Source organism: Cyprinus carpio, chromosome A19, assembly GCF_018340385.1.
Source record: "Cyprinus carpio isolate SPL01 chromosome A19, ASM1834038v1, whole genome shotgun sequence".
Lineage (NCBI taxonomy): Eukaryota > Metazoa > Chordata > Actinopteri > Cypriniformes > Cyprinidae > Cyprinus > Cyprinus carpio.
In genome coordinates this window covers 23,034,124-23,058,733 of record NC_056590.1, presented here as the reverse complement: position 1 = coordinate 23,058,733, position 24,610 = coordinate 23,034,124, and the positions used below count along the sequence as shown (strand labels likewise).

The 24,610-nt window shown below is 37.3% G+C and overlaps 1 protein-coding gene across 5 annotated transcripts in view; it reads left to right on the top strand.

The window, feature by feature from the left end:
* Window positions 1-12,714: 12,714 nt before the first annotated feature.
* Window positions 12,715-24,610, top strand: part of LOC109100169 (zinc finger transcription factor Trps1-like) — a 109,887-nt gene continuing 97,991 nt past the window's right edge. The window contains exons 1-2 of one of the 5 annotated variants that reach the window (XM_042777095.1): window positions 12,715-13,055; window positions 17,813-18,114. In XM_042777095.1, the coding sequence (XP_042633029.1) occupies window positions 18,102-18,114 (13 nt within the window). In that variant the 5' untranslated portion in view covers window positions 12,715-13,055; window positions 17,813-18,101. The other 4 variants (XM_042777097.1, XM_042777098.1, XM_042777096.1 and 1 more) reach the window with 4 other exon arrangements.

The window sequence follows — 24,610 nt, the reverse complement described above, 5'->3', positions numbered from 1 at the left end:
ACATCTTTACGATTATACTGTCACATACGAGCATACATCTTTACGATTATACTGTCACATACGAGCATAAATCTTTACGATTATATTTAACTAATGACAATTAGTAAAAAATTTTTAATACATTATTACTTAGCAAAATATCTCTCATGAAGCATAAACATAATTAACAGAAAAAAAAAACTTACTGTGTACGTCTGTTCGTCACTTGCCATTGGAAGCTCATTGAAGCAGCCTAATTTTCTGCTGAATCCTGCAGCTCATCTGGCAACCTTGAGTCAGGGGGTAGGGGGAGGGGATACACCGCTCTACAGTATTTTTATAGTGATTGCAGTACCAGTTTAGGCCACAATCCTACATACGGCTCCTTTAAGTTGTATTTACAACACTGTTCCAGAACAATTCAACTCAAATATTCAGATGTGTGCAGCATATTTTATGGAGGACAAATGCCTCGTTTGTAATGGGTGTTATTGGTTTTGTCTCGTTGCGCCGGGACACAGCATCACAGTATGGAAGGAGGCGTAACATTTCTGTCAAATGCTTGAGGTATTCGGCCAGTCACAATGCATTGGATAGCTGGCCAATCAACTACACCTCGCTTTTCAGAACAATGAGCTTTGTAAAAATCGACACATTTCAGAAAGGTGGGGCATAGGGGAGCAACAGTAATGTACAGTATATGGAAAATAATGTGTTTTTTTAACCTTAAACCACATAAACACATTGCATTACACCAAACACACCAAATAATGATTGATTTATGCTTTTATCCAGTCTGTCTACTGTTTTTATTTATACCAATGTGGAAATTGTACCAAATTTTTTTTTTAGGTCTTAACCAGTAGATGGAAAACAAACTACTGTGCATTCTAAAAATCACAACACTTTGGATAATAATGTAGCCTATATAGAATTGTTTATGTAGCAGATGAAATGCCTATAATATATAATTTTAACTCATCCTTTTCTTAAATAGTAATTTAAAGGCTGAAATGTAAGGTTTATCATTCTATGAAACTTTATTTTCTATGAAATCTTGTTTTTTCCTCTTTTGTTTTTATTTATTTTTATGCATTACATTTGTGCATGTTCTGTACTGTTTCGTTGGCCATTTAAAAAAAGTTTAAATGTTAGTAAAAGAAACAATAATGGCCATAAAATAGATTGAAATTAATATCTCATTTTACTATCAGATGACAGCAATAACAGTTTTTTTTTAATAATAATAATAATTATTAAGATATTTGAGCTATTGGAAGGCAGAATCACAGAGTATACAACATGTATGATATACATATATAACAATACACATTACACAAAGAGACTGATGATGTCAGTGCAGTAGCAAGGAAATATTCACAGTACACACAGCATGTGACTGTGTGACTGTATTGTACATTATCAGCTGCAGTTCAGCAGTCTGATAGCCTGAGGGAAGAAGCTGTCTCACAGCTGACTGGTGCGGGTCCTAATGCCATGATAGAAATGTGTCAGAACGCACAGTGTATCAAAGTTTGTGTATATAGCTGCATGGCTGCAGACTGCTTAGAGTGCCCACGATGACCCCTGTTCACTCCCAAAAGTGTCTACAGTGGGCACTACAGTGAGTGTCAGACCTGGACCATGAAGCAATGGAAGATGTTTGCCCGGTCTGATGAATCACAGGACTATCCAACAAACTGTCAAGGAGTATGGCATCCAAGACTGCTCCTTGTGTTCTTTGTTTAAGACATAGACACAGTTAATTTCACCTGATTTAGATAAAATAGAGAACAATGTTAAAAAAATAAGGTTTGAAGAAAGGCGTTTACATAGTACACTGTTTTAAAACAAACTCTGAAACAATGTTATCCATGATTTCATGCTTGTTATAAAAATGCTGCTTTAAACAGTGCCTGACATAGGAAATTACATACAAGTGAAAGAACTGTGAAAGAAAATATAAAAGACAATTACGGTACAATATAAATAAATTAGTAATACATTACAGTAAGGTTTAATTTGTTAACATTAGTTAACATTTAAATACTTCTAAAGTATTTATTAATCTTTGTTAATGTTAATTTCAACATTTACTAATACATTATTTAAATCAAAAGTACCTGTTAATATTATTTAATGGAACTGAGCAAATATTAACAGTGAACAGCTGCATTTATATTAACTAAAGTTAATAAAGATTAATGTATACTGTAACAAAAGTATTGCTCAGTTAATGTTAGTTTTTAGAAGTTGGTCATTTATAAATCTGATTTGTGTTGACTTGTAACCCAAAGGGTTCGAGTCTCAGCACCGGCAGGGATTGTAGGTGGGGGGAGTGAATGTACAGCGCTCTCTTCCACCCTCAATAACATGACTGAGGTGAGACCCTTGAGCAAGGTACTGAACCCCAACTGCTCCCCAGGCGCCGCAGCAAAAAACTGGCTGTGTGTGTTCACGGTGTGTGTGCTCACTACTCACTGCTGTGTGTGCGCACTTGGATGGGTTAAATGCAGGGCACAGATTCTGAGTATGGGACACCATACTTGGCTACACATCATGTCACTTTAGTCTTGAAAGTTTGTTAACATAGGGAGGTGTACAAAATTTGCATGTAAATAGTAAACAGCAAACACAACCAAGAAAACAGCTCCAATCACGTTGTTTCAGTCATGTGATACTTTGATATAAAACGTGCTGTTTATGTTTTTTATAATACACCATTCTTTCACCAAAACCGAATAGTTAAAAACAAGAAAAATTGTCAAATATAAGTATGTTGTATTATAAAAAAACATATTATGTATTATATTATAAACAGCTTGTTCTATATTGAAGTATTAAGACTGAAACAACATGATCAGAGCTGTTTTCTTGGTTGTGATTGTTATTTGCCATTTACATGCAAATTCCCATGTTAACAAATGCTGCATTAAATTTACCTTGGAAGTCAGATGTTGGAGCTGGTAATGACGTCACACCCAAGTGGACCGTGTTCCAGTAAAGAAGTCAGAAAACCAAGATAGACGTGTCCACTGTTAGCATTACCAGACAATTAAAAACACATAAAAAGTGGTATTTTGCACAGATAGCACCATAGTATCGTGTCCAAAAATAGAGGTTTGATAGTACTGTGTGCATCAGTGAGTTCATTAAGACACAGACTAACATAAGTGCTAATAAACAATATATTACTACTTTTTCTCTTCTGTTGGACTGAGCAGCCATATTGGATTCTGAAGTTGGAGTTGTTGCAATTAATCCAAGATTCTGACTTAGGGGGGCATTCCAGTTAAAAGTTCACATACTGAGAACTTGGAATTTCCAACTTCCGAGTACAAATCAAACGCAGCAAAAATTTCAAGACTATCAAGTTTAGAAATTACCAAGTTCTAAAAGCAAATTTATAATTGCCTTTGTAAAGAAATATGTAGCTTTGGAGTAGCTGCTGTGACGCTGTACAGACACTTCCAGTGTGAATACTCTGGCAAGTCTGCAGCTACAGTGACGATGTAGTTAACCTGACACGAAGCCCGAGCTTGCGGTGTGAAACCAGCATTAGATTGTGACTCTTTCTGCAGGTCAAATAATTACACCAGTAGATGGCGACAAATGACTTTTTTTAAGGAGTGAGCCACTGAAGCAATCAGTCAACCAACACTGATTCATTCAGGAATTAAACACCACTATTGTGAGTTGCTCGGAGACTCAAAAGTGTTCTGCTTTGGCTTAATTTGGAACTTTGGCGAAGGAAAATATAGCAAGTAACTGGCAACATTATGTTTTAAATGTAAGCCACTCAATATTAACTTCTTGTTGTTGAGTACGTCGTTTTGAGATTGGATCATTGTTTAGACATGCACAGTTTCAATTGTTTTATTGGATCATTGTTTAGACACGCACATAGGTTTTCCATCCATGTATATGAAAAAATACAGTCAAACAGGTTTGGAACAACATTAATAATGACTTAAGTTTCATTTTTGGGTGAACTATCACTTTAATATGAGACCACCACCACAATAACAGGAAGTATGACTCAGACTCTCAGTTGCAATGTCATCTCTCATCCTTTACTGCAAATTAGTAAAACCAAGTAATTGTAGTCACTGGCCTCGTTGTGTGTTTCTGACAATATATTCATAGTGCAGGTATTTAAAATGCCCTAAAACTGCATTATAATAAATTCAGCAAATCACTTCTTTATTGTTATTGGTGCAATGCCAGAAACTAATCGACCAATGCTGTCCTTGACTGAATCACATTCTTTTTGGTGACTCACTCTCTTTGTTCATTGGTTTTATTTTTATTCCATACAATGCACTGTGGGTCATGTATTTAAATGAAAGCAAATCAGTGATAGTTAAAGAGAGAACAAGATTAATTCACTTGAACAAATTCCTGGCTAATGTGTTTTATTTGATCTGTTGTTGTTGCATAAATGTGTAATTTATCATTGCCTTTTTACATACGAATGATTAAAAGTAAGGTGCGGCTTGGATGATAAATGTGTCTGGCTGGATGTTCATATCAGCAGTCCTGTATCATTAGCATGGTGGGAAATGATGAGTCACCTGCAACTTAACCAGTTCCTGCTTTTCACTGAAAGAAACAACATACACACCTTTTCTTCTTCTTTTTCTTCTTTCTTTCTCCTACAAACGGATCCTTCCTACCGGCTTCCTACTGGCTACAAATGAGGGAGTTATTGCTGACCAGGGGGGTGTTTAGGAAACCAACAAGGTATAAAACTAAGCAGGGCACATAGGAATAATGACACTAAACAGAGGTGTTTGTTTGAAAGAGTTCACTTGGAAGATTTTTTAATAGCCCAATTTAAACTTATTAACCAGCCTAAGCCAGTTTGAGCCTGGCTACAGTCTGGTTTGATAGTTTTACATATTTTTTTCCCTGGAAGACCAATAAGATATTTATTAAGAAATAAGATATTTTGAAGAACACTGGGATCAAGCTTCAGATATTATGAACTGTGTTGACGCGTTTGCACAGTTATTAAACATCAGACTTTTTAAAATATTTTCATAAAAAAAAAAAAAAAATATATATATATATATATATATATATATATATATATATATATATATATATATATATATATATAATATATATATATATATACTTTGTGTTTTATTACCTTGTTATGAAGTTTCAGTAAACTAGTAAATGCTGCTATGTTGGTTTTGTTTCTAACTATAAACACCTGAGAGAGTGGTGCAAATTTGACATATTTCTCTTTTCTGACCACTGTAATCAGTATCTCTATATATATGTTTGTTGTAGCTTCTGTTCATCATTATTGAAGTTTACCCAAATATGATGACTTTTGCCTCTTTTTTCTCCACCAAATAAGAAAGTCAGTCATAGAGGTTAAAAAACAACATGAGGGTGAGTGAATAATAATAAAATGTTTATTTATGGGTGAACTGTAGCTTTAAGAAACCATCAAGACTAGCTTAAAATAAGTTTTTATGTAATTCCTGAGATATATGCTTTAGGAAATATATGTACATTTACTTTCATGCATTTGGCAGCCGTTTTTATCCAGAGCAACTTACATCGCATTCACGAAACACATTTTATAAGTTCTTGCTTTCCCTGGGAATCGAACCCATGATGTTTGCATTGTTAGCCATGCTGTACTGTTTGAGCTACAGGAAGAAGCATCTCACTCTTTCGTGTCACTCCTGTTATCTCCTGATGCACTTTCAAGATATACACTCACTGGTCACTTTATTAGGTACACCTTGCTACTGGTACTTTTGCCTTCAGAACTGCCTTAATTCTTCGTGGCATAGATTCAGCAAGGCATTGGAAACATTCCTCAGTGATTTTAGTCCAAACTGACATGGAAGCATCAGATCTGCAGTTGCTGCAGATTTGTTGGCTGCACATCCATGATGCGAATCTCCCGTTCCACCACATCCCAAAGCTGATCTATTGGATTGAGATCTGGTGACTGTGGAGGCCGTTTGAGTAAAGTGAACTCATTGTCATGTTCTAGAAACCAGTCTGAGATGATTTGAGCTTTGTGACATGGTGCATTATCCTGCTGGAAGTAGCCATCAGAAGATGGGTACACCGTAGTCATAAAGGGATGGACATGGTCAGCAACAATACTCAGGTAGGCTGTGCCATTTAAACGATGCTCGACTGGTACTAAGGGGCCCAAAGTGTGCCAAGAAAATATCCCCCACACCATTACACCACCACCACCAGCTTGAACCGTTGAGACAAGGCAGGATGGATCCATGCTTTCTTGTTCTTTACCCCAAATTCTGACCCTACCATCTGAATGTCGCAGCAGAAATAGAGACTCATCAGACCAGGCAACGTTTTTCCAATCTTCTATTGTCCAATTTTGGTGAGCCTGTGTGAATTGTAGCTTCTGTTTCCTGTTCTCAGCTTCCAGGAGCGGCACACGGTGTGGTCTTCTGCTGCTGTAGCCCATCTGCTTCAAGGTTCACGTGTTGTGCGTTCAGAGATGGTATTCTGCATACCTTGGTTGTAACGAGTGGTTATTTGAGTTACTGTTGCCTTTCTATCACCTCTAACCAGTCTGCCCATTCTCCTCTGACCTCTGACATTAACAAGGCATTTTCCTCCACACAACTTCCGCTTACTGGATATTTTCTCTTTTTCAGACCATTCTCTGTAAACCCTAGAGATGGTTGTGCGTGAAAATCCCAGTAGATCAGCAGTTTTTGAAATACTTAGAGCAGCCCCTCTGGCACCGACAACCATTCCACATTCAAAGTCACTTAAATCCCCTTTCTTCCCCATTCTGATGCTCGGTTTGAACTTCAAAAAAAGTCATCTTCACCACATCTAGATGTCTAAATGCACTGAGTTCCTGCCACGTGATTGGCTGATTAGCAATTTGTGTTACCAAGCAATTGAACAGGTTTACCTAATATAGTGGCCAGTGAGTGTATGTAGCCTATATACTGTATACATGATTGAGTCAGATTTTGAATTATCACATTTGCGTGAAATTGTGTGACAAGCTTTGTACTTTCATGTGAGTGAGATCTGAGAAAAGAGTGGGAGATACAGATAGGAAGGTTGTCACAGATTCCAGTAGATAAGAAACTCTGTCAGCATCTATCACCAAGTGGCTGTATAGAACACTCAATAACATTAGAGAAATGCTGTACCTGCTAGCTAATCAAAAAGAATATAGTGATTAAACCCTTCATGTGCATGGACTGATGATAACCTAAGAGGTATTCCATAGCGCTCAATCAGTTACAGAACTGAACCTCTGGGATTATTTATACCACTTCTTTCTTTTGAAGACTTGCTCATCTTCTCCCAAGATGGAATGAACATTTACTACACAGCCACTTTTCGTCACTTAAAGTGCTGCAAAATCCATTAGTATCCTCTGTTATTCCCTATGTGTGTGTGCAATGAAGGTAACATCAACTGGATGTGTATGAACTTCTGTGAGTGGGTGAGTGAAAGAGACAGAGAAAGAAAGAATGAAAGAAACAAACAAAGGAGCGAGAGAGAGAGAGAGAGTGAGAGAGAGAGAGCACTTAAAGGCACAATAAGTTGGTTGGAGTCACATAGGTTTACATTAGGAAGTATTTGAGAGAGAAACTACTGGAGTGAGGCCACATAGACTTGTTAGAATTACGGAAGGCACTTAATTGAAGACCATAAACTAAGAGAGAAAGGCCTCCTAATTCAACCACATGTTGTTCCAGACATATTCTTTCTTTAGTGGAACACAAAAGGAGAAACTTACAAGACTATTTTCCATGCAAAATGTCACTTTAATTAACCATTACTTTGTGTGGAAAACAGAATCTCTCCTTGGTGATTCGTTCATGAATCAGACTGATTCAGTTATAACGTTCTGTACTGACTCATTGATCCAGTGCATGCTTGAAATATGCCACATGACTCGTATTGACTCTTTTTGTTGACCTTTCATTGTAATTGTAAAGATCAGCCAGCACACTCAAAATGTATTTTTATGTGTTCCATGGAATACAGTCATACAGGATTGGAACAAAATGACATTGAATAAATGAGGACAGAATTTTAACTTTTAGATGAACAATTCCTTTAGTGATAAAGCTAATGCCAAAGCCAGCATGAAACTATAATTTTTCAGGTCAAGCAATAAGCAGAGCCTCTTCCCAGCACAATCTGGAATTCATTATTTTATTAGAATATTAATAATGTTTGACCAAATTTGTGCATGCCAACTATTAGTCAAACAGAAACAGCCATGCAAGAAATTCTCATTATGGCTTAATACTAAAATAGCAAGTAACAAAACAATATCACACACACACACACACACACACACACACACACACACACACACACACACACACACACACACACACACACACACACACACACACAGAGATGTGGTTCACATAGGTTCACATTTGACAGACTGTTCACAGTTTGTTACCCAACTGAAATTAATGAGCACTATATGTGCAGAAATACCCCCTTTCAGTAAAAAATGTCATAATCAAAAATTTCACACATTGTCCCTTCTATTAGAGCTTCTGTCTCAGGCTTCATTTTATTTCATATTTATTTTATTTTGTTCTCACCTCTTAACTATCTACATTTTTAGCTAATGGTCTAATTAGTGATGACACACTGTGAATTCTTATATATATGGAAAACAACCTCTTGTTTTGTCTTTTTTTTTCTTTTCTTATTACACTTGTTGTTCTGTGTTTAGTTTTATGTTAGTGCAGGCTCTTCTCCTCTATCTACATGCCTTACCCCTCTCTGCTATAGGCTCATTTTAATCACAACTGCTTTTCCAATATTTTATGAAAAAATGTTCTAGAGATTCAATTTTCAATGCAAATGCCATCTCTTATTCATTTGATGCTGTGATAGTGTTTTGCTTCCTTTTTCTTTTTTTGTTTTGGAGGAGAGGAAAAAAATAATATAATTATTCATGTGGAAATGTATCTGAAAAATGTTTTTATACTCAAGTATAAAATTGTTTTTATTCTGGCCCTCTATGTATCACTTATTTTGCTCCTTGGAGTGCAAAAGGAATGTAGAAGAATCACCTTGAGCCGTTCTTCCAGTTCAAATTTCCCTTTTATTCAGAAGTTACCCTCTGCAAATTCCATTTACGCTGCATGGTTGTACTGAATGGTAAAATTAAACACTGCCTATTTATGAATCACATTTGTGCCACATATGCAATCCTGTTGCCCACAGGAGATGTGCCTAGAGATTGTGATGGTACAAGACATTGCATTTATGAGTTTTCTCATAATCAAAAATTCAGTTTTTTTTTTCTTCTTTAGATGTTTTCATCAAATCCATTCATCTCTGTTCACCCTGCTGTGGTTACATGTGAGGAATCAATTTTTAATTAAAAAAAAAAAGAAGTTTGACCTTAAAGTTGCCATGTTAATTAAAATAAAAAAGAGAAAAGAATAGCTACTTGAGTGAGTAACCCCCCCCCCCCCACCTTTAACAAGAGTGTATTTTTGATACAATGTTACATTATACTGTAACATACTAAAATAATTAGGGAAGACCATTAAAAAAGCCTCTACGTCATTAATATATAGTGCTCTGAAAAAAAAAGTCAGACAACTAACCAAATCCAAGCATTAAAAATAAGTTATTCCTTAACTTTTCTCAGATTAGTGATTTAAATGTAATATGCAAGTCAATACATTGCCTACAGATGTGCCTACTGTTAAACACATCACCATGGCAAATATGGATGAATACAATTATTGTAGCAGTAAGTTTTATTGTAACACTCGTACTGCAGGAGGCGTTCAATGGTTCAATGAAGGCCTGTCTCCTACGCATGAGGTGTTCTAAATATGACACATGATGAGTCTGGCTGTTAGCATGGACAGAGGAAAGGCTATACTGAAACAGTATCGAGCTCAGATAGAGGACAGCATTGGCGCCAACTTCCACAGTATGTAATATGTCTAGCAGAATGTAACCACCAGGACTAAAAATATTTCAGTGACATCCATCTCATGGCATGATATCTCAATGTGAAATAAACAACGTTGACTTCACTTCTCAGGTTTCATCTCTAAAAAAGTTTCATCAGTATACCTCACGATAGTGGTGCGATGGCAGAGGACGCACGTACAACCCCACAAATATGATTACAGTCAATATAGAGTATGCCACTTTGTTACTCCCCAAATGAGTTCATGGAAATGTGCAATATAATTTAAGATTGGTCAAACGCAGATGTTCTGCATGCTTTTGTATTATGTATTTTGTGAGTGGAATGTGTCTGAGTGAATTTTTCTCTACCTGTAATTGGCCCACCATTAATACCTGTGTCGGAAAAAAGAAAAACATAAAATATATATTATTGGAAAACACTTATGCTCTTTCCACGCAATGCTATTTTCAAATCATGTTAATCCCCGGGAAACCTATTGTAAATTAATCAAATCCAGTTTATTTTGTAAGTACATTTCAGAGAAAGGAAAAGAAAACACATTAAAAAGTAAAAACAAATAAACATACATAATACATTTTTACAACCTTTTTCATTCATTTAAACATGAAAAGTATATAGGTTATGTGGTAACATTTTTGTATCTGAAAAATATTTTCTTAAATTGATAAATTATCCAAAATATTTTCAAAATAAATAATCACTCTCTGTGGCTGAGAAAGCTCTCCCAACTGTTCATGTATTTCTTAGCAACTGAAAATTCATTATTGTACACATTTACCTTCAATCTATATTTAGTAATCTTCTGCAGTAGATTCATATGTTTGACTCACATTTTAAACAGTTAGCACAATATTAGTAATAAATTGGTGTAACAGAATTTTGTTTGTTTTATTTTTTATAGATAGAAAATACAATCCAATATAAATAGTAATGCTCTGGGCAATCATTTGGAGACACTACTTACAAGTTTATTTAGTGTTTTCTTTAGTGTGTGTGTGTGTGTGTGTGTGTGTGTGTGTGTGTGTGTGTGTGTGTGTGTGTTTGACAACAAGCTGTTGTTCATTTTGAAGTTTATATTTTTATTTGTATTATTTTTTTGTGGACTGGACTAGTAATTATGGACCTCTTTGGTATAAGTGAAGCACCTGGACCCCAAAACTATGTTAACATTTTAAATATGATGCACTCTGTATTATTATAAGTCTACACACACACACACACACACACACACACACACACACACACACACACACACACACACACACACACCGTACATAACATACATTCACTTGCAATTATGCAATTATTGCAATTATACAAAAATAAAACCATTATATTCCTAGATATTTTTATCATGACACAGTAATGTATGACACATGCATTCTACGAGGGCAGACTTTAAAAATGTTTTTTAGGTTAAAATTTTTTTGAATGTATAATGAAATTTTTATGTTTTATGGGATTTGACTGGTTGGTCAATGTTTTTTTTTTCTTAATCATTTTTTTGCCTTTGTAATATCATATTAAATTATCCAGTGGCGTACAAATATTCCATGCAGTCTCTCAATATTAGGTCATAAATGCTGCCTACATGATAATTATACAAGTGTAATCAAAATGCTGTTTGCATAATTTTAGATGAAGTATAGTATGTCACACCACATGTCAACTTCCCAAAAGTCAGCTACCCTCATACTAGTTGACAAAAACATCTACTGCTGTGTTCTGCTAATTATTCCACACAAAAATTACCACCTGTCAGTAAATGTTCACAGAATGACAGAGTGTTTCATTTCACTTATTTGGTTTCAGTTCTACATTGCTGAGCACTGAGAAAGTTTTGAATAAACAAATATATTGCTAAAATCAAATTGTGAAATGTATTAATATATTTATTAATATGCTCTCTTCCCACAAGGTCTGTAAAAAACATTTTGTTTTTTTCTGTTTATTATATATGTGTTGTGTGTGTGTGTGTGTGTGTGTATATATATATATACTGAGGTCCTGACAAGCGTAAACATTTCTGATAAAGAACTGAAATCACTGCAAAAACCAACCTCCTTTTTTTCCATATATATATATACATATATATAAAACTACAGCGTGTCAACCCAACTCGCTCTCGAAATTTGGTTGTGACTCCTAATGTAAGCCCAACAGTTATAGAATGCGGTTGTCACTCTCTTTCACAACCAAACTGTGCCATATTCTGCTGAAGAGCAAAGTTTTATCTACCTTTAAATGTTGATAAGCTTATTTATTTTAATATCATAACTATGCATGGTTATATGATTAGCTTTTAGTTATGTGTGTGTGATAGATAGATAGATAGATAGATAGATAGATAGATAGATAGATAGATAGATAGATAGATAGATAGATAGATAGATAATTTTTTTAACTACATTTTTTTCAAGTAGTGTTTTAATTACTGATTAATAATTTACTATATTATCAAAAAAACTGTGGTGGTCGCAAGAAGACATATGCGTTGCATGAGACAAACCTCAGCAGCCCAGTTCTGAAAATTACTACTCATATAATAAAATTCCCCTTAAAAATGATTAAATAATATTTACAGTGCATTTAGAATTTTTTTTTTCTGCTCTCCGGCTATCTGAACAGAAGTGCGAACCACCGGTTGAGAACCGATTCTGGTCTAGATGACTTATCTGAGTGTTTCTTCAGCAGTCTATGGCGAAGTTGCAGAGTGGTTCCGGAGCTGTTTAGTGTTCACTGTCCCTTTAAGAGAACGCGCTCTAGGGTGGCGCTTTCCTCCGCAAGGGCTTCTTGATATTAATAGTGTTGGTGTCTTGAAACTGACGTAATGCCTGGAGTCTGAGGTCCTGACAAGCGATAACATTTCTGATAAAGAACTGAGATCACTACAAAAACCAACCTCCTTTTTTCCATCCCAGACTCAGGCGTTTTTACTATTAAACACAGTCTCCCAAGATTTCACGTGTACGGGAGCAATTCGCAATCTTACATCCCCATAAAAAAGAAATCATTCCCCGAGATCAACAAACAAACAACACAAAGACGCTTCATGGCTCACGCCAAAGCTCCACCATCTTTCAGACTGCAAAGACTATTGCAATTTAATCAACAGGTAAGGAGAAAGCGAATCAATGAGCATTGCGATCACGGCAGAAGAACGATGTGGATTTTAGCTGTAGTTGCTGATAGCTTTTAGGGGGAGAATGTTATGTAATGTTGAGAAGGGTGAAGGGATTTGGTGATGAATCAGTTGATTGCTACTTTGCAATGAAAATAAGAGCACGGCTCTTCGGATTTCGGCGTGCCATTTGGGTTTTGAGGCTAAATTGCAAATTGAAATTGACGACTTGTTAGCTCCCAGTAGCTGAGAGTAAACACACGAAGAGGTTTTTGGATTACTTTTTCCTTCCCATTTCTTTTCAGCTATTTCAATCTGTGTTGCAATGGGCTTTACGCAAGATGATATCCAGAATGTAGTAATATTGTTTTTCTTTTCTTCTCTTGTAACGTTACATTTAAGTTAAGCCGCGAGGCGCCTTTTATTTGCATTGTTTATGTGTAGACCGGTTGCACTGCGCACTAAAGTAACTTAGCTAAACGGCGCATAACTACAGTTGTAGAAAGTTTCATTGGTGTGTAGGCTACTGTTTTTGCGTAAATGATGCTTCAAGCTGAATGGCGCTTTCCACACAAACTTCGAAAACTTTCCGTGACTGATGTAAGATAAGAAAACGCGTAGGCATGGCAACGCGATGAACGTTACACTTCATTTTCCACCTACAAAGAGGCGCAGGTTGTTTACATGACAGTCCACGGATCTTCACGGGGGTTTTGATCGCTATTTTGCGGTTTTATTCGAAGGCAGGTAGCGAAAACATGTCTTTCTGTTTCATTGCGTTCTTCGAGGCAATGGAGACGTGCAGCAAGTTTCTGAGGAAAAGTTTATGAATAGCGGTAACGTTAACGAGCTCCTGACTTTATACGAATCCTATTTTCTCAGTTGGAAGTGTGTTTTTGTGAATATAGAACTAATGGTAACACTTTTTATTTGTTTTAGTTACTGTGAAGACAACTTTCACACTTAGGTGTGTTTGGGGGGCTGTAGTTCACAAAGTTTCTTGTGGCGTGACTAAAGTGGCGTGATGGAGCTTATCATTTTACAAAACTTTTTGACAGAAGTTCAAGGAATTTAATTAACTCTGTATTAATCCTCAAAAATGAAGGCATGTGTATAGAGATTGTACTTTTTTTTCTTGGCATGTACAGTAGTCGTTTTCCCCTTAACTTAACTTGTTGATGTTATTCATCAATAGAAACTTTTGTACAGACGACAGGAAAACACAGTGTTTTCATATCCTATACAGTTTGTAACATTGTTTAGATTTTGGGTTGTTGCAAGGTTCCTCAGTTCTGCAAACTGTGGTATTGTTTCCAGTTAATTTGGTTTTACAATCACTTTCGCATTAGAATATCATTAGTTAGTTCAAGTGGGTGGACACAAGTATTTATCTTAAAACTGATAAAATCACCCACACTTCGCTTAAATGTGCTGTACTGAAGCGTAACCTGTATCTGATTGTTATGATACAAAATCCCATGTTGGTTCCAGTAGATGAGTTGTGCTGTTTCCTGTAAACTGTGATAACTGCGACACTCGGGCAGTCTGGAAATGATATGCTCTCTTTTTCTTTCTGAAATGGTTTGTCGGTAAAAGTTTCTTAATGACAAAGCCTGTGCAGGCAAATGCGGCTCATCATTTAGAGAAATGTAGAGAAACTCACAACTGTAAACATAGTTTCAGAAACAGTCAATAGGGAATCTCAACTCTGTCATCAGGCTACTGCAGTTACAATCACTTTATCTTAACCCTTTGCAGTTACATGACTTTTTATTCTTGAAGATTAAAAAAAAAAGTCTCCCCACTTTATTTTCATGCGTGAAATAGTTCATTGTCATTTTACATGTATAACAACCTAGAGATCAGAAGAAAAATCTCTGTCTGCTTGGAATATTACTTAATTCCTTGTGCATCGTAAACACTCAAATATGTGAATTCGTTCTTGCTATCCATTCAACGGTTTACTAGATTCAGTACTCAGTCTACACCGAAGAATAAGATCCACATGAGTTGTCTGATAAGGGGCATTTGAATTGATTGAAAAGCTTGAGGTGTATTTGAAATGTAAATGACTCCACATCTGTGAGCTCTTTGGAGAGAGGCAATAGATCAGCGCTGTATAGTCAGGAACTTTACGGCTGACAAATGAATTTGGGCCTTGGTGGAGGGAGAAAGCAGCAGTGGGGGTCTTCCATTTTGTTCTTCCTGGCTTCTGAGTTTGCACAACTTCTTTTTGGGCTAACTTCTTGCCGCACTGTGATTTGCCACTTGTGTCCCTGTGGCAGATTCATGTGGCGCTAGTGCCGTTGAATAACAAGCCTGTATTGAAAATAAATCGTAGGGGACTTTTTTAATGACAGAGATACTGAATGGATCGCGCTAACATATTAAATCCAGGTGTTTGCTTGCAAAGAAAGAACATATTGTAACTAGCTGATGATTTCAGAATATTGTAATTTTTACTTTTCTAGGTTGTTAGAAAGTATACTCTGACCAGATGATTATTTTTGCATATATTTTTATTCATTTGTTGGTTTAAAGTGAATATAAATGGATAAAAACTTAGAATAAAAAAGCTATAAAAATAAAGAAATCCATGTTACAAACAATATAGCACTTAAAATTCAGATTTTTATTTTTTTGGCTAGATTGAATAAGATTTTTTTGTGTGATTAAAACTTGTTAAAATTATAATCTTTTTTGAAATGTTTTACGGAGTGGCATAGTATTTTTTCCACTCCCTATATACGGCAACAGGCAAGACTGCAAACTACAATCACTGCTTGTGTTTTGAAACAACGCATCAACAGCTTTATAGAAATTCATTTGTTTTGTTTTTTTGTGGTTAGAACTCTCCAAACATGGGAGACAGGAAACTTTAGAATTTTCTTTTGTATCCCCCTGAAGAAATGGCAATGCTTACACAGACATAGCTCCTAATAATTGGAACCCATAAAAGCTTTTATAACACATATTTGATTTAGCTTGCATTTGAATAGCTAGTCTTTTTTCCTCTGGATTTTCAAGAATAAAAGAGCCACAGTTCACAGAGGTCGTCCCTTGTCTCATCATATGCTTTTCATCCTGTTCTTAGCAGTGATTTGAAGTCACTAAATGGCTCTGGATGTGTGGTATATAGACTTGTTATGGTGAGTTATAGCAGAGATGTTGTAAAGACTTGCCATGATTATGGATTTTCTCGCTAAACTTTCATGCAGTATAGATGGATTTGAAGAGAAATAACTAGAAATGTGGATTTTTGTGTGAGTGAAGTCACTTTGGGGTGGTATATGAGTCTAAAATTGAAAAGGTTTTTGTCATCCAAATTAAGTGCTTTAAATTTAAGTGCTTCTTTTGTTAGAAGAAATCTTGATCTCTTCCCTTTTTTTCTCACACCCTGTATGGGAATGAAACACAAGGACCTTTGACCTGTGGTGTCATAGTAACCTCCTTTATTCTGTAAAAAACTATAGGTTTAGCTTCTACATATATTTATTAATATTATATTTTGATGACAAATTGTTACGTGTAACAGATGGAGCTCAAGTGTATTTAACAGCTCCTCCAGATAAGAGACGGTTTGGGTCTCTGACTCTGTCAGAGCTGTTTGACACCACTTGTTAGGCTAATTATGCGGCGCGTAATATTTTAGTGGTTAGTGTACATCTGGTAAAGTTTGCTGACTGAAAACTCTCGCATTCCCAGTAGAGTGGTAGGCTGCACTGCAAACGAAGAAGAAAAAGAAATCGAAGTTCCCCTAAATCTTCAATCTTACTCATTGACAAAAGCTTACTTTTTTTCTGAGGAATTAAAAATAACTGACATTTGTATTGAAAATGCAAGTTACAGTGATGTGTTACGATAAACCTTTTATTGGTCGGATGTGTTGACATTTTGCCTGCGTGTGGTTTTTAAAAGCTAGCGGTTCCCGTTAGATTTGCTTTTCATATAAGCTGACTTTCCTGAACTTTCTATAAAAAATTTGAGTATCAATAACTATTTATCAGGTTAAAAACACTCGTCTTGTTAGCCTAGCTTTATCATGACAAGTCTCTGTGCTCGGCTTCATATCAGAAACTTTCTGAAAGTTTTCAGTTTAGATCTTCAAGCAGTCCCCACTTCCTCTCCTCCCCATTCCGACATGCTGAGTTTAGTGCGTCCGCCGATCCTCCTGTCCGCCGGCCCCTCTGGAACATTGATGAGTCAGTTTAGCCTTCTTTTTCTTTCTCTCTTTTCCTTTCTATCGCAGTGTGTGTTCTTTTACCTCGCATTCAAGATTTCACTTTGCTTTTTTTGTCTTTTTTTACCCTCTCCATCTCACGGTGGCTGAACGTTCTCCATCTGTGTGGTCTGGAGGCTGGTGCGGTTGACTATTGCCAACCTGACACAGGTTGGACAGAATGAGTCGAAGAAAGGGGGGGGGGGTTTGGGGGTTCCTTGAGAATGTTTGTTTTCCTGTTTCCAATTTGGTCGGCCAGAGGGCCCATACTGTCAGAGCTCCCATTCATGAAACCTGCTGTCAGACTGCCTGAGTACATGACACAGGATTTCTTTCTACTCTCTATGCGTGTATTGCAGTGTCCATGTTGAGTCTTTTGGTTGATCATGTTTGTTTTTTTGTTTTGTTTTTTATTCCTAAAAGTTAGTTTTTGCAATTTTATTCAGTGAGTCTTAATTTTAAAATAAATAAAAAGTGCTGTTTACACAGAGAACTTTCTTATTGCTAAACATGCCTTTTTGTTTTGTTACAGTGATCGAGAGGAACGGCATGGTGTGGTCACCCCTCATACCCAGGGTCATCTGCACCTGTGAGGTCTTCTGAGAAAAGGAAGTACGGGACGGCGCATTTCACAAGCAACGAATGTAGAGCGAGTAAACTTTTTGAGCACTGAGTGGAAAAAAATGGAATGATTCCCAGGCCAGAATGGATGTGGAATAAAGGATACCTCAGAGGGCTCCTCGGGGAAGGGTCTTTGGATACTCTGACAGCTTTGATATCTGCCTCCCTGTTGGATTTGAGTGTGATAATGCTATAACCCAATGCTTAACAGAGGTATGTATATGTATGATTGTGTGTTACAAAAGTATAGGGATTTCTTGCAGCGTGTGGCATTGTGGTTTTCAATGCAATTCAGTGTTGCAAGGCTTCTAAACTAATACGTAGGATTAACAGGGAAGGACGTGATTCTTGTCTTCAGGTTTTTGATGGTGTTGTGTTTGAGGGTGATGTAGCTTTAAAACTTTATTTATGGTAACTTTTAACCCAGTCTTCCTGTAGTTCAGGGCAGTAATCTAGACCGCAAGATAGCTCAAGCTGTTAAAGTGCTTTGATCTTCAGTAAGGCCATCATCCCCTGCGTTGGCGTTTATTATGTGGAACAGTAGAATTTACTGACTTTCTTTTCCTTGACTTTTTTTGACTATATGTAGGTTTTCCCCAGGGTAATAAGATAGGCCACACAAGCAGTATTTTTTTAGTCTGTGGGAGCTTTCTTTGAGCTGTACATTTGTGGACCAGGTGATACTGTGGTCTGATATTCTTCTCTACCACTGTGTTTGTGAAACACTGGACACGACAGACTTCCTCTCAGGAGATATATCTACATCGCTCATAAAAATATGCAAAGTAGCACATAGATAAAATTAAGTCTGTTTTTGTGTGGTTGATTATGTCATCCAATAGTTCTGGTCAAACATCGATAGGTTTTTTTTTTAGATGTTTGACGTGTTTTTGCATTTGTTGGTTTTTGTGTTTTAAAGTTGCTATAATGCTCAGTTTATTAGATGTGTCATAAATCGTTATAAATGTGTTAAGTGTTATTAAGAAATACGTAGGAAACACTCCTTTTCGGCTGAGATTTAAATTTTTAAAGTGGTTTGTCTACTTGCTCTTTACCACACATGATTTTTAGACTCAAGCTAATTAACGTAGAAATGCAATAATCTAAATTTCTGAGAGCGGCTGCATTCTTTGTGGTCTGGGTTGCGAGCAGCAGTCGTTCTTAAATGAGGTAATCTGAGAATGTGTCATAGTGGACTTGCTTTCTCCTGTGCCAAAATGTATAACAAATGACCTCTAAAGGCCAGTGATTAGGGGATCCTGCCTTTGTGAACGTTGCCACAGTGGAGCTTTCTTTCGTGTGCCCTGCCGTTTCAGCAGATTTGCGTAATGTTAAACATATGCCATCTTCTCCAGTCTGGATTTCAGGGGAAAACCTGCTTGTGTGCAAATGCACATCACACTGGAATGGTTGAAATGTGCTTGTGCTTGATGGTTTCAGTTGGTGTTGTATGCTTAGACGTGGGGGTGATACTGAATGGCAAGATTAACCCCATGGATCCTTTACCTAGAACTCCGACACAGGCTTCTAGGTCGAGGGTCATCTGCGATCCCTGAATGCTAATACGGGGGCCAGGGGCCCCTGATAGGGTTTACTAGGTTGTAATCCTTTTGTTCACCTTTTGCTTTATTTATTTATTTATTTTTAATTGCCTGTCTTTCTCAGAATTTTGATGTCTTCAGTGCAAATATTTTTTTATATTCAGCTTTTATTTAATTTAAGGACTTTAAATTTTACTATTTGAGTGCACATTTAAAAAAAATCCCTTCAGTTTTCACCTTTTTATTTGAATAATGAAAAAATATATTTGGATGCTGGGAAGGTTGTAATATTTACTTAGCAGGTACTATGTTAATTTAGACGTCTGCTTTCAAACATAAATTTTTTTCTCTTTTCATGACTCATTTTTATAAGACCCCATAATTAGAAATGCTCACCCCTTTTTTGCTAATTTAATTTTAATTTGCTTTAAAAATGTGTGTTTTTGCTTAAAAAACCATGTATGCGACCCAGTCCAAACCCATAAATGCTAAAATATGGCTGATATTTAGTCCAGCTGATGATTCTACACTACGATTTACTGATATTACACAAGCAGCATGTGGTGTGTTTGCACTTAAGTAGCCTATATTTTCAAAATGAGGACTTTTGAGGACTGCCCACTTTTAATTGCATCTTACCTACAGTATAAACTTTATTTATGCGCATGTCTTTATAGGTTCAGTTACTATGCACTGGAACATCTCTTTGACTCGCATGCCCGTTTTTGGGTATAAACATGGATTTATGCCATGAGTTAAAGCTTATGCTTATTACTTTGTATAAAAGTACCTTGCTTTGTATAATTTGGTTGAGTTATGGTTGGGAAATTTGAGTGGTCTGCATAGTTCTCCAGTAGGTGCCTGTGTGATGTATGGCGTGCCAGTGTGCCGAGGGAGGCAGACTGCCAAATGTTTTCGTAATGTTCATTTAAAAGTCTGATCATTCGCCTCCACCGTTTCTCAATTTTGCAACGCATATAGAAATGTTTGATGCAGCAAGACCTTAATCAGCTGTATAGTGCTCAACAACCAGTTTGTTACTGTTGAGGAATATTAAAGCTCTTACAAAAAGGCTTTCCATTTGCAGGTAAGAGTGCATTGAGGAACATGCTGTAATGCATTTTTAAAGTCGTTGAATTATTATTATTTTTTTTTTCTAGACGTGGAATTAGTATGTGAGAATGAAGTGGTTGCTACTGCAATGGAAATTCCACATCTCTATGCGTTTCAGGCCTGCTTGATAAACAGCAGAGCCTTTACGGACTGAGAGGTGTTGTTCATGAGTGCGCCTAATGAGACTCGCTAGTTTGACTCTGTCTGTAAGAATACGGTAAGCCGGGTTATTACAGACTTTTGAGATAGTTGCAAAATGACGGTAATGAGAGAGGGCCGAGGAGCGAACCTGCTGGCGAATGGCGAGGAATGGGTTGTATCCTACTGCCAATTAGCCTGATGTTCCTCCACTCGTATGTCACCTTCTTGCAGGAACCCCGAACTGGCACCAACCTAATCTAATTAGATCGAGAACACAAAAATGATCCTGGACCACGGGCAGAACAATGTGCCACGGGCACAATAAGGGAGCAATTTATTCTCGCATGGTGTTAAAATAGGAGGGAACGGTTGAGTGCAGGCCTGTTGTTTTTAGCGGATTGTTTCTGTGGGGCCTGCTCCATATGGTGTCGGAGAGGTGAAAAAAAGCCCCGGAGAAGGGGGTAAAGAACAAGGGGGCAGAGAGCTTCAGCGAAGCTGCAAAAACAACATTTCTCCAGTCAACCCTCTCTAAATTAAAGGGTAATGCAGAGCACACCGCACACTCAGGAGTTGTTTGTTTAAAAAGCCAAACTGCATTAATCAACGTCTTCATCTTCATCGCTAACAGCATGATTAATCTGCTGTTTTTCCTCCCTGCCATTCTTCTTTTTTCTTTCTTTCTTTTTTAAAGTAATTGCCAATCCAATGAGCAGCTTTGACAGAGTGCTCCTGACCACATTGTTCACACATTGAGTGATGCCTGCACATCGTCAGTGCACAGCAATATTATGCTTTTGGTTCAAAGCCCAGGTTCAGTTGAGTAGTGTAATACAGATCGTATTACTTGTTTCAGATACAATAATGCAGCTACTTTAACCTGCAATAACTCTCTGCAACATTTGCTATCTTCTCCCCTCAGACCCTCTCAGAAATACCCTGTTGGCCAACTTTAACATAGTTGAATAGTGCCTGGAGGCCATTGACAGGAGCCTAATGTATCCTGGCCGTGTCTTTGGCAAACACAAACAGTAGCCTTCTAAAGATCTCTCCATTTGTTTAGCGGAAGTCCCAGAGGCTTGTTACACTCCCCAACCCCCTTCTCTTGTGGCTATCAGATGTTTATCCTCTACAAGGAGGGCAATTTACAAATGTAAGTGTTGTCACAACACAGGAGGAGACAAAAGGCATCACGTCAGGCAAGGATGCACCTCATTGTAAGAGTGCCATTATTTTGCCGGTTAGGAGGGTTTAGGTGAATGTGGGATCTTCTCTTACTTTCACATTGTGGAGGGGACTGAGGCCATCCAGTGTGGCACAGCTACTGTTTGCTGTGATTTGGCTCACTCCGTTTGCACTGGAGTTCAGGTCTCTCAGATGTCTAGACTGTGTACTTGATTATCAAAGATAGGTTTAGATGTTGCATAATCAAACTTCAAATTATGCAGTTGAGATTTTCTAGTAGGGTTTTGATTAAAAAAATAAAAATAAATATGGTATTTATTTTTTTTTTTTCATCTTTTTTTCTTGTACTAGTAGTTTTTGATAACCTTATCTCTTTCTTAAGCAGATTTAATTTGTAAGGTCTTTACGGTTGCAATACATTTCACACTGTTCTTTAACCAGGCATGACATGATAAAGCATAAAGTGATAAAAGTGATTTTATCCACCTGCACGTTCTAGACAGGTTGTCGGTCAGTCTTTAAACTGTTCATTTAGCTGCACTTTCAAAAACGCTGATTCATTCAGAGAGAGACGTAAAGAAACACGCTGTTGAAATCATTTTAACTTTGAGTGCCACGTTAGAAGGCTCAGCTGACCAGCAATGTGTCGATGCTAAGACAGAGATCTGGCTTTCCTTGGACATGACTACCTATTTTCACAAATATATATGACTCACAAGTAATCACACATGCTCAGTTGATCTCGCTCTCTCTCATTCACTGTCTGTTTAGGCTTGTTAAGTGCAAATCTACAAAATCTGTACAAATCAGAATGGTACACATTATGTTACCATTACTAACTTATTTAATATCAGTACACATGCACAAAGTGTAAAACGAGAAGGGCATAACCCTATGAAAAAATAAAACATGCAAAAATCGCAGTTGCTGCAGTTCTTGCATGCCTCTGCGGTTTGCTTGTCGATAACGCGGTATTGCGATGTTGCGGTTATCGCGAAAGCCCTAGCTAACTGTCTGTGGTGAGACTTTGTCCTCAGATAGGCATCAGGCTGGAGGACAGTAAGACAGGAGTGGGGCCACTCTGTTAAACAAAACAATAGTGAGTCCTACAAGCTCCTTCTCCCTGTCTCCCAGACTGAACTCTGTTGGCTGCACTTTGTCTTTGTCTGAAGTAGATATAGAATTAGTAGCTTACCAGGCATCCCTTCCCTCCCCATCACTATCTCATAACTCTTCTGGCAAGCCTAAGGAGCTGGTTCCTTGTCTGTGGAGACCGCCACTCTCAACACCTATTATGGTCAATGGGCTTGGGTCCCTGTCAGGGCCTGCTGCCTTTTTGATTCACCACTCGCCTCGGATTCCTCCCCAGGTCGTCGTCTTTTTTCACCATGTCTTCAACTTCCAGATAGGAGATAAAATATCCATAAACAGCACTTGAAAGAGAATGTAAATGTTTATAGGCTTCCTGCAAGACTTATCTGATATTGTTCTTATTTATACGTCGGGGCCGGTTGACTTGGAGGCGGTCAGACCGCCGAACTGGAGCCAAGCAGCTTTTAGTGCTCTTTTGGCTGGGCTTTGCCAACTGCAGCATGGGGGAATGATTTAAGTGGACAGTTGGACATTGGAGGATTGAACCTGTGACACCAGGCTGGAAAGAATGTGGTAACAATACAACTATGATTTGCTTCAGCACCTCCTGCATCCTGCTACCTAAACTTCAATTCAGCTGCATCTTATGAGTCAGCTGGGTCTTTCTCATCTGTTTGACAGTTTTGAATGCATCTTGAGGTAACTGGCAATAGCACATTTCTTCTCGTTTATCAACTGTAAAACAAAATTTCAGATCTATTTTAAATGATCTTCTCTTTAAATCATTCAGAAACCCAAACTACTGTAGATATGCACTCCATGACCAAATATGACACCCTACATTATCACTTTTCTGGCACTCAACGGCACGACAAGGCACTCAGATTTCCCATGCAATATAGCTGTGCCATAAATTTGCGTGCTACAACCTGCATGCTATAGCTAACTGGGGCGATGGCTCTATAGGAAGCTGTTAAGTGGAGAGCCAGACGCTTGTGTAGGCGTCGGGATTGGATTTGTCAATTGTGCTGATATGTTGAGGGTGATCTGAGCCCCAAGCGCTCCACTCAGGGTAGAGGCTAAAACGTAAAAGCTCTCTAGCAAACAGTCATACTCTTGCGTGCACTCACATGCACTTGCAAGTACAGGCTTTACAGTCATTATATTAAGAGGAAATGTGTAATATTTGCTCTTATACAGGTACACAATTGCAGTTAGACCAATTATGGCACTCTAGTGCAGTGGAAACCACACAAATGTGCATACAGACATTATTACCTGACCTTTTCTTTGACAAAGACATTGCTACAGAGGAAAAAACAAAATTTCACCTTCTCAAACAAAGCTCACAGCTCATGTTTGAGACAGGGGTTTGCAAGAGCCCATAGGGGTTAAAATGATATATCAAAAATTCAGTATTATTTAAAGTGTCATGATTCTATCAATGTTGGTACCACAGCAATATATGCAATGGAACACAACACATTTAAAAGCTAAGTGCTAATGCAGTTATGAACCAATTAAATGAATACAGTGGCACATAACCTTGAAGTATTGTCATAATAAAAATAATAAAATTAAATAATAAAAAATGCATCCAACTTAAGTGAGCATGTAAGCTTTATGTACATTTTGTAAAC